We start from the raw sequence: 16,685 nt of genomic DNA on the forward strand, positions 1-16,685 counted from the left end.
ATTTCTAAATATGTAACCATTCTGCACTGGCAGAGAACGTGAATACTTTTAACTTACAAGCCCTGTGTTAAACCACATTTATTTAAAATAACTACTACCGTATACTCTTAGCATTACATTATACTTTGCCTCAGGGCTTTTAGCCTTCAGCAATATGAATTTTTCCAGATGTGGCCCCTCCTAAATCCTCAGTTAAAAACAGATTTTTGAGATTTGAGCTGTAGAAAACTCTCACTTCAGTATAGTCGTTAGAGACCTTTGCCCATTGTGACACTACACGTGAGGGGCGTGTTCAGTGTGGAGGTGGAGCTCTGGAGGAAGGGCCACACCTCGCCTTTGGAATCACAGCTGCACACACCAATCAAAGATGTGCTGCAGCTGTGAGGGCTCTTTAAAGGCACACTGAGCACCCCCCAGAAGAGGATGAGCAGGGCAACCCCCGGAAGGGGATGATCCATACACCGGCAGTCCCAGAGGAGACTGTACCCAATCCCGTTTTTCTTTTTTTTCTTTTTCTCTAAGCCTGTCCCGTCCTGGATCGATACCGGGACAGGCTTACCTTTTTCCACAATTTAGTTTTTATTTTCGGTCTTGCACTCCCTGCCTGCTCTTCCAGACTGGACCCCGCTAAATAGGGCAAATCCAGTCTGGTCCCCGCCACCAAGTGGGGTTCTTTTTCCAGGCTGGGCCCTGTTAGATAGGGTAAGTCCAGCCTGATCGCCGGTCTACATAACGGGGCAATTTTTGTATTTTTTGCCTTTTGTTTCGTTTTCTTTTCAGTTCTCGCTAACCTCACCCTCAGATGGGGCACTGACTCATACCGGTGCTCTCCGCGGCTCCTCCCACTGCCACGTTGCTACACCATGAAACACTAAGCATTCAAACTTAACAATGCGCAAAACAAGAGGGTCTCTGGCTATACTGGCTACATAGAAATAAAAGACAACCAGATTCCTTTAGAACTGTTCCTTAAAACCAAGACAGAACATTTTTTAAACTCAACCAACTAATAAATTAAACGCTATAAAACATACAAAATGTACCATCCGTCTTCAACTGATCTACCAGTCATGGTCTACAGAGACACATAGAGACAAAGAACATACATATTTTATGTTTTTAATATTTATAATCAGTTCGGAATGATTGTCTAACAGTTCAGACTGATTAAGTTAAGTGAAGCAGCTCAACAACACTTCCATTTGTCTCAATGACTATCATCCTCAAAGATTTCACAACTTAATTTCCTAAAGGACCTGTCATTCAAAGTACCTGTAGTTTAACAGTAAAGCTCAGCATATCTAAGCAAAATTGGGCCTGTTTAGCGCTGGAATGGGAGACCTCAACAAAAAGATGTTTACAGGTAAAAGTGCCATCGAAAACCCATGAATTTCTGTCATTGCTGTGAGACAGAAAGCTTGGCCTGCCCTCCAGAAACTTGCTGAAAGACTTTTAAAAGGCAAAGGTGTAAAATTGCATTGAGAGCTGGAGACACCTAAGCAAACATGACATTTCTGTCAAAGGAAAAAAAAACAGATACAACACATTATTATATTAATAATGTTGGCTAAGGAAAAAGCAAAGCAATCTGGTTTTGATTATTTCAAAATATGATTAGAGAGATTCAGAGATAATTTAATCAATGACTTAAGCAACAACAACAAAAATCAATGTATTTACCAAATGAAAGGAAACCAAACGAAATCTTGATGTAATCTACCCAGACAACTGACCTTTACCTTAAATCACATGCAAACTGCAATTTGCCTGTACATTAGACTACAACAAAAAGATGTTATTATATTCGGACATCTTTGATCTCTCATACAGTATGATCTCTTGGTTTATAGTATTCTGGTAAACATTAAATTATTCTGGTAAAAAATCACTTCTTTTTATTCTTCTTAACAAAGAACTGTGAGGCATTAAGACAAAGTCCACATGAGTGTTAATTTTAATAAAATTGGGTGCTCTGTTTTGCACTGTGCAATGTACGAACATACAGTATATGCCAGTACAGCAAAAACCAATGCAAAAATGTCACTGCTCAGATGTTGTAAACTTGTGCAATTTAAATAGTTACTTACTATGGTTGTTTTGCCATCTTTTTTCTCCACCACTGCAAAAAATAAAGTTAAAAAAGAAACATGAGCTGCTGCGTTAAAAATATCCTGATTGCATAATAACATTGCTTGACAAGAAAAAATAACAAATCACATAAAAACAAAAGTAACATTAAGAACCTAGGGTCACAACACCTATTCTGGGCCAATAGTTTTTTTTACCATTGATGTATCATTTTCTGAATGGAACAAATCACTGTTAGCATTTTATATAACAAATTAAGAAAACAGTCTGTATACATAAAATCTAAACTTCCTCATGCATACAGTATTGCAGTCATGAAAACTGAATATTGCTTTATTTAATAATGTAAGAAGAAATAAAACAACAGGAAGCTATCCAGTCCATCTAGCTCATTTTGGTAGCTAGTAGCTCCCAGATCCACAGATCTTGAAAGAGGGTGGGGCGATATGGATGGGTAGCTTATTACAGACTCTGAAAAATGTTTGTAAATAGGGACCCTGATCCCAATATTCATTTTTTTCATTCCTTTTGTCCTCCATCCAAGACACTGGGTAGACCACCATCTCTTTCACAACCCCACTGGTTCTGCCACAGCTTCACATCAGCCTTTAAAACACCTCCCCAGTCTTCCCCCAAAGTCAACTGCCAGTTGCAGGCCAAATCTGAGGTGGGCTCACCAGACACCACCTCTTTCCTTCAGCTATTTCATGGCTTCGTCCAGCAAGGAGGTAGTCCTGCACTAGCTTACCACTGTGAACAGTCCGCCAACATCGGCATAATGGCCCTGATCAGTGTCTACCATACAGCCGAAGACCCATCTTTTCCCATCCTTGCCCTGCCTCCCAGCTGAGTGAGCTCTGCATCTTGCTGCTAACATGTGTTTTAAGTCTTTGGCTCTCAGGGTGCCTTCTGGAGACTGGGTAAACTGGATACATCATCTCTTCCACTATCTGACAATGATGCAGCACTTAAAGGTTCAGAAGGATGGAGATAGGAATTTAGGCTCATCTCTTGCTTGTGTTGCAAAGGTCAGGTGGCAACATGTCAGCACCACCTAGTTGTAATTATAGCCAGAGATACAATAACTTCCCAGACTCTCACCCAGGACTGTCCCTGTTATTTTGAGTTGTAAGTTATTCAAGAACGCCATTTCTAAAACCACACATATTTACCTATATGACAAAAATGCAGACTGCTAAAACAATGTCTGCTTTTTAGGGAGAACACTGTATACACTGAATAGTTATTTTACAACAATGTGTTAGATTGCGGCTGCAATATAAAAGCTCAGTAATTTATTTTGTTTGAGAATGGAATTAATGATAAATTTCAAGTAAATAAGCTATTTCTAGCAATATAAATCAAAGGAACAACAAAAGAGTCAGATTTGAGAAGTACCTGATTGCCTTTGATGACACTATACAAGAATGACATTGGACTCTGATGCCACTGTTCAAAAGTTTGATGAACTGCATTTTTATTTTAACAAATATTAAAATAAATATTAATTTTACTGCACTGCAATGACAATATTTATTGTAAGAGATGTCTTCATTTCTCCCAGATGGTATACATTTTTGTTCTCTGCAGTGTCCAGTACATTAATCCATCTAACCATTCTGAAATCTGATTATTCAGGTGAGGGTCACAGTGAGAAGTGATAGTGATTATTCCTACACTACTTATAGCCATGGCCCAGTGAACAATTGTACTTTCACACAAGAAAAAACTTTGACCCAAACTATCAATAAGTGGGTTTCAACCAGGGTAAAAGTGATGGGAGTGAAAAGTGTCAAACAGTGTGATTAAGATCAACCCATCCATAGGCTTCCCAAAGATGGTCAAGTTTAGGAAGCGTCCCCAATACACGTCACAAAGTCTGTGCAAATAGCAAAAACAAGACTGACAAAGTCTAAAACACAACAATACATAAAACCAAAGCATCTTCGAACAGATGCAGCAGATAGCAAATAACAATGGGAACAAATGAAAAAGATACTTTTTGAAGAACGTATTTAAAACTGTCGAATAAACAGGTCAGCTTTTTTTTTCAAATGAGAGTTTAATACCAAAAAAAGTAGATAAAAAACATGTGCTGTGTGTATTTTAACATGTTCCTAGTATCATTCTATTCAGTACGCCAGTATTTCTTTCAGTACGGCAGGGAGATTTTTGTTTTTTGTTCAACAATATGATTTATCAGCTCAAGTATGCAGAAATTACACGTGATATGTAATATAACTATTAAAAAAAAGAATTTCACTAGCTTCGTATAAGATCTTCTGGGGGTCGTGCAATTAAATTAAGACAATGAAAAACCCATTTAATGAGATCTAAAAATTAAGCAGTTCAAACTATCTTTATACTGCCGTTTTAACTTCCCTGCATACTATTCACCTTAAGGCTCAATATTTACACAGAATTCATCGAGTAGAACTTACCTTCTCTGATGCCTCTGCTCGGACAGCTCCCCAAAATAGATAATATTGGAGTCCCAGTAAATTTTTGGAAAATCTTTTGTTGATAATTTACAGCGAGATGCTGAAAACCCATAGCAGACAGATACACAGACTTCAACATGCTGCGCGCTGCCATCTTGCCGCTGACCTTCTGCTGTCACAGGCAAGACTTGCGTTTCCGCTTCCGCGCTGAGCAGATTGAAAGTAGTACACGGATAAATGCGGACTCCAATACAAATAAAAAGAAACTGTTAATTTCACGAAATGATTCAAGAGGTTTATTTCCTTTTGTTTTAACTGCATTCCTAAATTATTGTAACTTGAACAAATGTGTACTTTAAAATAAATGCATTTAGTATGAAACTGCTGAGTGGCATCTCTGGTGTTAAACTGCGTGTTGCTAGTGTTTATTAGACTGTCAAAGACTCATAAATGTGTGTGTCCTGAAAAATGTACAGTGGTGCTAGAAAGTTTGTGAACTCTTTAGAATTTTCTGAATTTCTGCATAAATTTGACCTAAATAAAAACAGCCAAAGAGAGCCCAATAAAACAACACACAAAATGATATATTTTTTCATTCATTTATTGATAAACACACAAATCAGTCTACCAAAGAATCGTTGAAACAGAAGAAATTCACATTTTGGAATGGCAGAGTCAAAGTCCAGACCTTAAGCCAATAGAAGTGTTGTGGCAGGACCTGACGCAGGGAGTTCATGCAAGAAAGCCCACCAACATCGCTGAGTTGAAGCTTTTCTGTAAGGAGGAATGGGCCAAAATGCCTCTAAGCCGATGTGCGGGACTGATCAACAGTTACCGTAAACGTTTGGTTGAAGTCATTGCTGCTCAAGGGGGTCACACCAGTTACTGAAAGCATAGGTTCACATACTTTTTCCGACAAAGACATTTAGTGTTGGATAATTTTGATCAATAAATGAATGAAAAAGTATATCCTTTTGTGTGTTATTTGTTTTATTGGGTTCTCTTTATCTATTTTTATGACTTAGATGAAGATCTGATTAAATTGTAGGTCAAATCTATGCAGAAATTCAGAAAATTCTAAAGGGTTCACAAACTTTCTAGCACCGCTGTATATATTTCACATCAGTGTGAAACATATATATGAAAAAAATATACTTTAAAGTCTCTCATTATCCTTCTGCTATCCCATTGTTCATTGTGTGTTTATGCACTACATTATTATTGCTTTTATTTATTGCTTACGCTTATATAGGACACTCCACTCAAAGCGCTTTACAGGTAATGGGGACTCCTCTCCACCACCACCAATGTGCAGCATCCACCTGGATGATGCGACAGCAGCCATAGTGCTCCAGAACACTCACCACACATCCGCTATTAGTGGGGAAGAGAGCAGAGTAATTAAGCCAATTCATAGAGGGGGATTATTAGGAGGCCATGATTGGTAAGGGCCAATGGGAAATTTGTCCAGGACGCCAGGGTTACACCCCCACTCTTTTCGAGAAACACTCTGGGATTTTTAATGACCACAGAGAGTCAGGACCTCGGTTTTACGTCTCATCCGAAGGACGGTGCCTGTTTAGTATAGTGTCCCCGTCACTATACTGGAGCATTAGGACCTACACAGACTGCAGGATGAACGCCCCCTGCTGGCCCCACTAACACCTCTTTGAGCAGCAATCTTAGTTTTTCCCAGGAGGACTCTCATTTAGGTACTGACCAGGCTCACACCTGCTTAGCTTCAGTGGGTTGCCAGTTGTGAGTTGCTGGCTTTATTAAGCTCAGGGGCTTCTGTGTCCTACTTAGATTCTTGTTTTAGTGAATATTTCAAATTCAGTGAATATTTTGACCCTATTAAACCTGTCAGTGCCATAACCTACAGATTAACATTAGTAGAATAGATGAGACTAACCCCACACACTGTTTTTGCTTCCCAGTAGGATGGTTGGAGAATTTTGACACCTTCCGTATCTTGTCTGTGTAGTGTAACACATTTGGCCGACATTACAGGTTGTTCGAGCTGGCTTGCCAACGTGGTGACGTCACCGCCCTTCCCTGTGAATAGCAGGGACCTCAGCCGTTGGGCTGATGGGAGATCTCCCTTTAGCTCAGCAGGAAGGTTCCCTGTTGAGTGATGCTGGAGGCCTGGGTTCGAGCCCCCAGCAGTGGGGAGGCTGACCTGAGGCGGAAGTGGTGAGGGTGCATACCGATGTGAACCCGAAAGCGCTACAGTACAATATAGGATAATTCATTATTACACTTGCTTAGCTTCCTCCATTGTTAGAAATGCAAATGGTATGATAAGAAAAAACTATATTATTACCATTGAGATAACATCAGAAACAGGTTAATTTGATTTTGGTGTTAAGACGTTTTTGTGTAATACTTTCATTATTATTAGATATCTCTAATATGTGAGAACAAAGTAAAATGAAAATAGTAGCTGATAGTTCCATTTACTTTCATAAACCCAGGAATATCAGAACCAAATTATTTTACTCAATTTAGCTGACAAAGACTGAAGAGCATTTCCTTTTTTCTCTTTTCAACATCTCTATAATCTCTAATGAATCCATGTGAGAAAATATGAGTTTGGGTAATTCAGGGTCAGCAGGAGAAAGATAAGAGAGATAGGTAGTGATAGCAGAGCAGTGAGGCACTGAATTTGACTTGTTGGAATGCATTAAAAGAATGTGGTAGCTGTAAAGTATGTCTTTTAAGAAATGTACTGTAGGATTCCTTTCTGGAGATGCTTATGAATGTGTGTTGATGGATGCTGACTAGAAGCATTTACTCTTGAACAGCTTTTAGACTCTTGATTACACATAATATTAACACATCTTCAGGTGAATCCATAACTGAAACTCTTTCTTTTTATTGTTTTAGATCATCTTAAAATACACTCTCTGTGCATCTTTTTTTACCCATTTTAAGAGGAAGTTTTAATAAAGGTATTTTTACTCATAAACCTGTAATCTGTACTTTTAACTGTCAAATGTCCATCTTCTTCATTTCATTTTGAATAATTTTAAGAAATTATTTCCAGTTCAGGGTCGCAGGGGGGGGCAGAGTCTGTCTCAGCAAGCAGCTGGAGCAAGGCAGGGTACACCATGGAGGGGATGCCAGTCCATCACCGGATAGACACACAGGCATAAACAGGCACACACTCACACCTAGGGCCAATTTTCCCAGAAACCAATTACCTTACCAGTATGGTTTGGGGCTGAGGGAGGAAATCTGAGCACCAGGAATAAAAACCATTATAATTATTATTGTAATGACTTTTAACAGACTGAAAAGAAATATCCTTTCCATTTTGATTCCTTCCCTTTTAACTTGGAAACAGCATTCACAGCAAGAAACAGTGCAGTGACTGGGTTGCAGTTCGATAATTTATTAATCAGTGATGTCTTACACTAGAAAAGAAACACAAAACAATTTGGGAATTTTTCTTGGGATGAGAAAAAAAAACTTTGGAATCATAATATGCAAAAATGACACATTGCTGACTTCTAGTGTTGCTGAACTGGCCAATTTTTCAGCAGTGTAGGAAGTAGGAGTAAGGTATTATCTGTATCCTACAAGTAAGGATGCATGGTAATATGACCAAGATGTATAAATTCCATAGAACATTGTTCTAGGAAGAGCACAATGAGGTAAACAGAAAGCATAATGATTACTTCTTGTAAACTCATGTGATTATGACTAACCTTACAAAGCTTTAGAGAATGAGACACAGAATAAAAGAGGGAGAGGGTTTGACATATTCAGATTGGAAGGTTGGACATGGAAGGTAACATTTTCACAGCATTTGTAAAACTTCTTGACTAAATCTAACTGCACAGATGCCAAGGAAAACATGAATTTTAAGACAAATGGGCACTGCTTTGGACTGGGTTGCTGGGGGAAACCTAGCTAAGCAGCACTATCTACCTGTATTACAGTATACTGTATTTTAAATAATACATCAATCATATCACTTTATTGGCCATATACAATTTCTTGTATCAGGAATTTGTCTTTTCACATACCCTTTGTGAAAGGGGTACCCTTTTTTCACAAATAAATATTACCTTTGATCCACCTATACCTATTCAAGGGCATTACAAGTATACTACCTCTAACCTGCAGTACAACACAGACACACAGAGAGGGAGAGAAGCTTGGGTTCAGAGCACAGGGTCAGCCATTTATACGGCACCCCTGGAGCAGTTGGGGTTAAGGGCCTTGCTCAGGGGCCTAACAGTGTAGGATTCCTCTGCCAGCTGCGGGATACGAACCTGCAACCTTCCAGCTATAGGTGTAGATTCTTAGCCACAGAGCCACCACACCACCCTAGCCACCTAGCCGCCCTAGCTGTCACAATACTACCTTTGATCCACCTATACCTACTGTATACAAGGCCATTATTGGTTTGCTACCTCTAACCTGCAGTATAATACATTTTGTTTTGTTGTGTACCTTGTATGTGATGCTAAGAGCATGGAAAGCCATTGATTCTGCCTGTGCTGCAATCACTACACAAAATTTTTGAACTGATAATATTTTTTATATTATTATTACTAATGTAGGCCGTGGAGGTAGTACGGTACTTTCTGATGTTGTACCAACAATATTGTATCACGCTAATAATACTGCATTAGCTAAACTTTCTGTTATGCATAAATTCCATTAAACTATAATGCAACATTTGCATTACATACTTGCTTTTATTCTATGGATACTATGTATTTTACTCTATTTTAAATAGATCTTATACCCCTATAAAATGTAATTCTACCAATCAAAATGGGTATTTGATATCATCACTAGTTTTAGGAGTCTGTCTTTGTAAATTAAGGTTATATTATATACAAGAAGACTGACACAATTAGAATTTGGAGTGGGTTTAACAGAGATCATGTTTTTTCTTATTACATTGCTCCTTTGAGATTTGTAATATGACTTTTATGTGCAAATCAATTCAGTCCCTTCGCACACATGACTACCTTTTAATTAAAAATCTGACATGCTTTTAATCAACTATAGGTCTTAATAATATTTTCACAATAGAAAGACAATTCTGTTTCCTGTTTAATAGTTGTTTAATATTATTTTAAATAAAATCTTTTTGTTTTTAAACAGGTGAGCATTCAGTTTAAAAAAAGACAAGTGGTATGAAGAACAAAAATCACATTCCTTTTTTATTTATGCTCAGAATCTGGGTCTGAAATTAAGATGCAGCAACTTAAAAAATGCAAACACTCGTTCTGAAACATTTTCAAAGCCAATGATTTATAATAATTCAATCCAACAAAATTCCTTGTTTTATTGTAAATCACAAACCAGAAAGAAAATGAAAATGTTTTTTTTGGTCCGTGGTTTCAAGGCTCCTGTTATGCTGAATTAACTACTTTTTGTCTTGTGCTTGTATTTGTTTTCTCACCCCATAAATCAGTCTCAATCACTCACCAACTCACAGGTCACACTTTTTGTCCACATGTGTGTGATAATGATGGCTGGGTTGTTAAAAGCAGCTGTCATTGAGGGCTTGTACCTCCCACCCCCACACATACAGTACACACCTTCTGTTGATCTCTCATTGTTCCTGTAAAATCAAATGGAAATTGCAGAGAGAATGGCTGATAAAGGATCATTCATAATGCTAGGAGGATGATCCAGGCCTTTTGTTTCTGTCTTTTTCATTCTGTACACCCATGTTTTTCTTTGTATTTGAGGTTGTTTTCTAGAATTGAAATCTTTGAATTGAATAAAATTAACATTATAATATAAAAGGAAGTGAATTACTTTAATTCAATTACTTTACCAATGGTTATGAACCAAAACAGATTTAATAGATTTGTGGTTAAAAATGAATTTAAAGGGCTGTATAGCATTCCACATTTAAGAATCCTTGGAAGGACTAATGAGATGTCCAGACAAAGACTCTTTATCTTCATCATTAGATTACAATTTTTGTTTAATCATTAGATTAAATTAAGTAAAGCAAGAACATATTCTAGTCAAATAATGCACTTTGTATAAACATAACTGAAATAATAGACTTCTAATTCATCATTTTAATATGATATGGAAAATATACTAGAAAAAAGAATACATTGTGGATTTTATATACTGCTAATTACACAGCTTTGAAATGATCTGAATAAAGAAATTGTTCATGGGTAAAATCACAAGGGAAGCCCATTAGACTTATATCATTTTATTTATTATTTATAAATTTACTTTGCTTAATGCATTTTTAAAGACTTTGATGCATTAAATCTGAATTCATGAAAGCGAATTGAACAATTTTTTCACTTCATCAACCCTTCCTAGTCTTTATAGAAAAAAATGAAAGAACATAGCTGTTACAAAGGAGAAATTGTTTATTAGGGAATGTTGGAATCTATATATTGTCAATGCACTATTGTTCAAAAGCTTGCAAATGTGGGCCAGTAAAACATCTCACATTTATTAATACAAAGCAATAATTTCTTCAGTTATCTAAAAAATAGATAACTGGTGCCACCAGTGACAGAGAACTATAGAAACTATTGTTACTTTGACCCCTCCTTTCATCATACGGACATTAGAACAAATTGGGGCTTAATCTGTCTGGCCACTTCCTCTATGCTTTGATATTTAAATTAAACATGTTACTATACAAACAAAGCTTAGAAGTGAAGAGACTACATATAAAGGCTCTATAAAAAAAGTCAGCCTACTAGTTTGGTGTGAGAAATTTAGGACAATGGAAAGAATGTTAACTTCAGTAATGTAACGTTTCAGTGAGAAGAGGTGTGTATTATATATCGAAAGTTATTATACCCTGGATAAATTGTATGAGTGCAATTCTACAGGGAGTAAATTTAGCTCATTAATTTCTTAATCTAATAAATCTAAAAATTAAAAATGATCTATGATCATTTTCCGTATCTTTATTCTTCATGAAAGAGAGCTTAAAAAATTATTTAAAAGAGGAAGCATAGTGACATATCCATTATATACTGAAATCAACTACTGAAAATATCTCATAGAAGACATTTAGAGACAATAATAAATTGGGACAGTTTAGATAAAAGTCTTGAAGTAATAAACCTTTGGCAACTGTTATCTCCAACTCTTCCTATAAATTCCCAATGCTTCCATTGTAGAAGAAAATGGTAATAATTCTTTATTCCAAAGAAGCACATCATGCAGTTCAAATATCCTGGAGACAATTATGTAGTTAGTATTCATGTTTGTACATGTCAAGAAGCATAACTTTTGTTCACAAGTAATAATGACAAACAATTAAAAAAAGTATTATGAATGTTTTCAAACATTAGGCATGAAGATGGTGCTTTTTAGCTTGGATAAGGGCAAATCACCCAGCCATAAATCCAGTAAATTAGAATCCCTAAAAGCAGAAAAAACTCTCTCTCATCCTAGCTTTAATCCCGCATCAGCAGGGTCTGCTTGTCCATTTGGTGGTTTGAACCAAATCTTTGAGCTGACGTTGCCATTAAATGCGACCGAGAATACTCCAACCGGCACGTCGCTCTGCCTGCCATCGGAGGTGGGGGGGGAAGGAGAACAAAGTAATGTAGCCAATTCATAGAGGGGGATTATTAGGAGGCATGGGAAATTTGGCCAGGACGCTGGGGTTACACCCCTACTCTTTTCGAGAAACACCCTGGGATTTTTAATGACCACAGAGAGTCAGGACCGCGGTTTTACGTCTCATCCGAAAGACAGCGCTCATTTTTTACAGTATAGTGTCCCCGTCACTATACTGGGGCATTAGGACCCACATGGACCACAGGATGAGCACCCCCTGCTGGCCCCACTAACACCTCTTCCAGCAGCAACCTTAGTTTTTCCCAGGAGGTCTCCCATCCAGGTACCGACCAGGCTCACACCTGCTTAGCTTCAGCGGGTTGCCAGATGTGAATTGCAGGGTGCAGAAAAAACACTGAGACTAACAAAACAAAATGTTCATCAGAGAAACCATATTTCATTAGGGATTCAAGCAAGTGAAAGAGAAGTGACAATAACTTTTTCACTAATAAAAAGATGGTCAGAGGTTGATGCTCCTTAGGAGATGTGGTGCTCGCACTAACTGAGCAGTAATTCAGCAGGAGTGTTGTATGATTGTAACTTGAAATAATATATATGAGTGCCTGAGCTGAATTGATCTGTTTGGCTTTTCTTGTAAAAGTTAAGAATATCATGTGAAAACATGCTTAATTCAAATGGCCAGGGATAAGCCAAAGTATCAAGATGAAGAAGCTGAGAATTCAGATAATTTCATGAAGCCAAAAATAGGAAGAGGGACTTATCAACTAAAGATGACCAGACCTCAAAATAGGGTGTACGCAAGTAGACAAAATGTCTGGTGTAAGTGGAAATAGTTTACTCTGAATGGACACTTCAGTGTTAAAGGAGCAAATTAATTTGTGGATGGCAGACAGATGCACACAAGGATCCAAACAGCAATTTATAAAAAAAAATGGATTCCAGTCAAGTAGACCTTAAAGGGGGAACTGTAGATCCAATTTCTCAGACAGGTAATTAAATCTAACAAAATTAAATTTGTGGCCAGTACAGAAAAAAAAAACAGATTCTGAATTAAGCACAGAATCGTAACTTTGTGATATTATTGTAGGTCGCCATGTTGTCACAAACCCCCGGTCTCACCATATTTGAGAGAGAGAGAGTTGGCAATCTCTAAACATTAATTCTCTCAACAAAGCTTTAATGTCAACTGGATGCCTGAAGAAAAGTAACATCATTTTTTGCAGGGGACTGATTTCTCTGTGAGTCAAGCTCTTAACCACAAAGTCAGGCTAAATTTAACTTAACCTACCATGGAATAGGTTTTTGTAGCAGAAAAGCTGGTCAACACATTAGTCTTTTCCAGAGTTGACTACTACAATGCCCTTCTCGCTAGGGTATCTAAATTCACACAACACAAACTTCAGCATGTCCAGAATTAAAGGCACTATATTATTATTATTATTATTATTATTATTATTATTATTATTATTATTATATGCAATAGAAAACAAATGAGATATGCAATGAAAAACTAGACCTATATTGTAAATATACTTTGGGAATTTTATCTGCTTAAATTGTGTTATAACCTCATCAGTTTAACCCGATTTCCTGTGTCATGGAGTCCTGAGGCTACAATATGCTCTCACTTGTTAGTGATACATTGTACTGTACATTGTTAGAACTGGGAAATGTCCATTCACTTGAGGGCATCTGAATATTTGGAAAGAAGATTTAGTCCTGAAAACAATCAATTTGTATAAATCTGAAAGTGCTCTTTCTTTGGCCTGTTCAAAGTGTGGTGCATTTACAAGAAAATAAATCTGTCAAGTATGAACCTGAAGTATTATTTTATAATTAGATATGTGCTGGAGAATAAAAATTAATTTGCTGGATAACTAAGTGTTCCCTAGCTTTACTCTCATATAAAGGTTTGTTGGTGTGCCGCCAATCACAATTGAAGAGAGATCTGATAATCTGAGTCATTTTCTCTAGTAAGATAGTGATATTTTAAGTGTTATTTTCATAGAATCTATCAACTTTATTCTTACTTAGTTATTTTTTCTAATTTATAAATTTAAATTGTTTTCATGCACTCCAAAATTGTAAAGGAAAATGTAGTCTACAAATTTAAAAAATACTTAAACATTACATTCACAACAAATACTTTTGTTTCCAAATCTAATTAATTCACATTTTTAATACCTCCAACTATACTTAGGATAAAGTGCCCCTTTATTTTTTTAATACTTTTAAACAAGCCATATATCAGTTCCTGCAACAGCCAAACTCTTGTAGACAAATTTTGCCTTTTTCATCCAGGCGATTAACAGGTCATTGTCCATCATGGTCTTTAGCAGCATTTCAGCAGTTTTGCTATACCTCTGAGACACACTGTCAAAAATTTACACTAAGTCAGGAACAGCCGAGAGCTGCGATGGAGGTGGTAGATCAGAACGCACACTGTCTGGCAACAGCACAACTGAAGTCTCTTTTTCCGATGCCTCCTGCTGTAATAAGACCAAATACCAATGTAACCCCTGGCCATACAATTTAGCATGTTCATATTTGGGTAGATGGAGATTTTGAAGAATGGCTTTCCACATTCAGTCTGAGGATTGTCATCGTCCTCTCATCTCCTTATTGCCAGAGCACCCTCTGGGTTAATCAAATTGTTCAAGGGAACCTAGATACACTTTTCTGCATTTTTCCATTATTGGTTCACCAGTTTTGAAGTAGCCTTGTAATCAAAGGTAGAGCAATATCCTACAGTGTCCCAACAAAGCCACTGGAGTTGTTAACTAAAAGTCTCTTTCTTTTAACATAGATGCCCCCTTTGACCTAGAGCTTTTGTTAGTTTTCATTTTCTCCTCCCAAATTGTTAAGCAATTAGGGGGATGTTTTCTTTCAGTGTTTAATGCTATTTAAGTTATTGTCTGTACCAGATCACCAGATGCAGTGCACAGAATGTCCTTCCTCTGGTGGGACTGGCTCTTATTAGTAATTCGAGTGTAAGAGAGACAGATTTCTCTTCATGCGTGAACACATGCTAACTGTCAGAGCACTTGTTTTCAAATGGGGTCGTGGGTTAAAAAATGAAAGGCTTGTCATTTTTTCTAGTACACAAGCTACAATTAAATCTGGTGGGAAAAACAATTGGTAGTTTTCTCTACGGTTCTGCTTTTCTTAGTCTGTTAAAAAATAAATGGCACAATATGGGGTGGATAATGTTTGAGTTTATGGGGTAAATGTATTAGCTGGGAGCTTTTTCTATCTCATTGTTTTCAGGTGCAGACTCAATAAAATTGTCAATAATGATTAAATTCCCATTCTTGGGTGGTCAAAAAACATTATCATAAACCAGTAAACCTTGAATGAAATTGAATGAATGGAAATGTAATTTGTGAATTTGATACCAACAGCTGTAAGCACACAATATTGTATTTTTTTCTAAACAGTTTAACACTTTTTAAGAGCTGTTTTATTAAATACTGTAACTTTCAATGGTAATGACAAAATCAACTGAAACAGATGCTTGTATAAAGGTCTAATTAATGTAGGGCAGATTCTTTTTATAATCAGCACTTTTTTGTACTCCACTGTGTTTTTTTCTTGAATGGTCAGGTCTCAATGTCTCAGTCCTTTTTAAATAACACTATTTGTGAGAACTGAAATTTGTTTTACATTTTCCACAGCATCCAGGTCAATCGCAAAGTCAAAAAACAATTCCTTTAGACTTTCAAAATAATTTTTTTCACAGTTCATATTGAGTGGAATCATTTTAACTTTTAAATGTGTTTAGGATGATTTAGGACCTGTATCTACAAACTCTGAAATGTGCCGAACTGGTGGGAGTTTGGTTGCCAGCTGTCCCGGATAATCTCTCAGTTCAGGAACCCACTCCCCCTCCTTGCCAACAAAGATGATAGAGTCTGTGTTGTGGTACATACAGTGCACTTGCAATGCATTCAATAGAACATAATTAAGACTCTATTCTAGAATAACCAGTTGTAAAACTAGCTATAAAAATATCAGTGTTACTTTAACTAGTATAATGGTCTTTAGTGTGTTTCCAACTGACACTTGGTAGTAGGGAGCAAACGTGTAGACGATTAGCTCAGTATGGGGTTTGTCCGTACTTTTCCTATAAACTGTTCAACATGGTTTATCAACAGCTGTCTTTTTTTTCAGGGCTCCTTTTACTGTTGTTAAGGTTTAAGTGGATGCCCTTTCAGATGCATAACTGATATTTGTCATCATCCTTGTAAATTTCAGCAATTTTTTCTGTTTTTGAAAACACAGACCAGAGCCATCTTTGTGTATAAATTTTAATATGTGCTAATCTAAAAAGCCATTTCAAATCTTCAAAGTCAAAAATTATTTTAGGATGACCCACAGGGCATTTTTTAACTCTGGTGAGTAGCTGCGTCAGCATGCGTAGGCTGCAAAGGAATAAGTAATAGGTTTATTCCATGCTGAAAAGAGAAGAAAGAAAACACAATGTTTCTTCGGGTGTGAGAAGGCTCCACAGCCAAAACGTTGTGTTTTCTTTCTTCTCTTTTCAGCATGGAATAAACCTATTAATTGTTAAGTTCTGTTAACAGAAGGGTACAAACTGGTGGAATCATAGTAATG

General features: G+C 36.9%; 1 protein-coding gene across 1 annotated transcript in view; it reads right to left on the reverse strand.

Moving 5' to 3' along the window:
• mrps18a (mitochondrial ribosomal protein S18A) overlaps nucleotides 1–4,694 on the reverse strand; it is a 38,354-nt gene extending 33,660 nt beyond the window's left edge. Inside the window, exons 1-2 of the mRNA XM_088939727.1 lie at nucleotides 4,530–4,694; nucleotides 2,088–2,119 (exon numbers count right to left, since the gene is read on the reverse strand). Coding sequence (XP_088795853.1) covers nucleotides 2,088–2,119; nucleotides 4,530–4,683 — 186 coding nt within the window. The 5' untranslated portion in view covers nucleotides 4,684–4,694. The remainder of the gene's footprint in view (nucleotides 1–2,087; nucleotides 2,120–4,529) is intronic.
• Between the last annotated feature and the right edge of the window lie 11,991 nt (nucleotides 4,695–16,685).

The sequence above is a fragment of the Atractosteus spatula genome, chromosome 2, assembly GCF_055471065.1.
Source record: "Atractosteus spatula isolate fAtrSpa1 chromosome 2, fAtrSpa1.hap1, whole genome shotgun sequence".
NCBI classification, from domain to species: Eukaryota; Metazoa; Chordata; class Actinopteri; order Semionotiformes; family Lepisosteidae; genus Atractosteus; species Atractosteus spatula.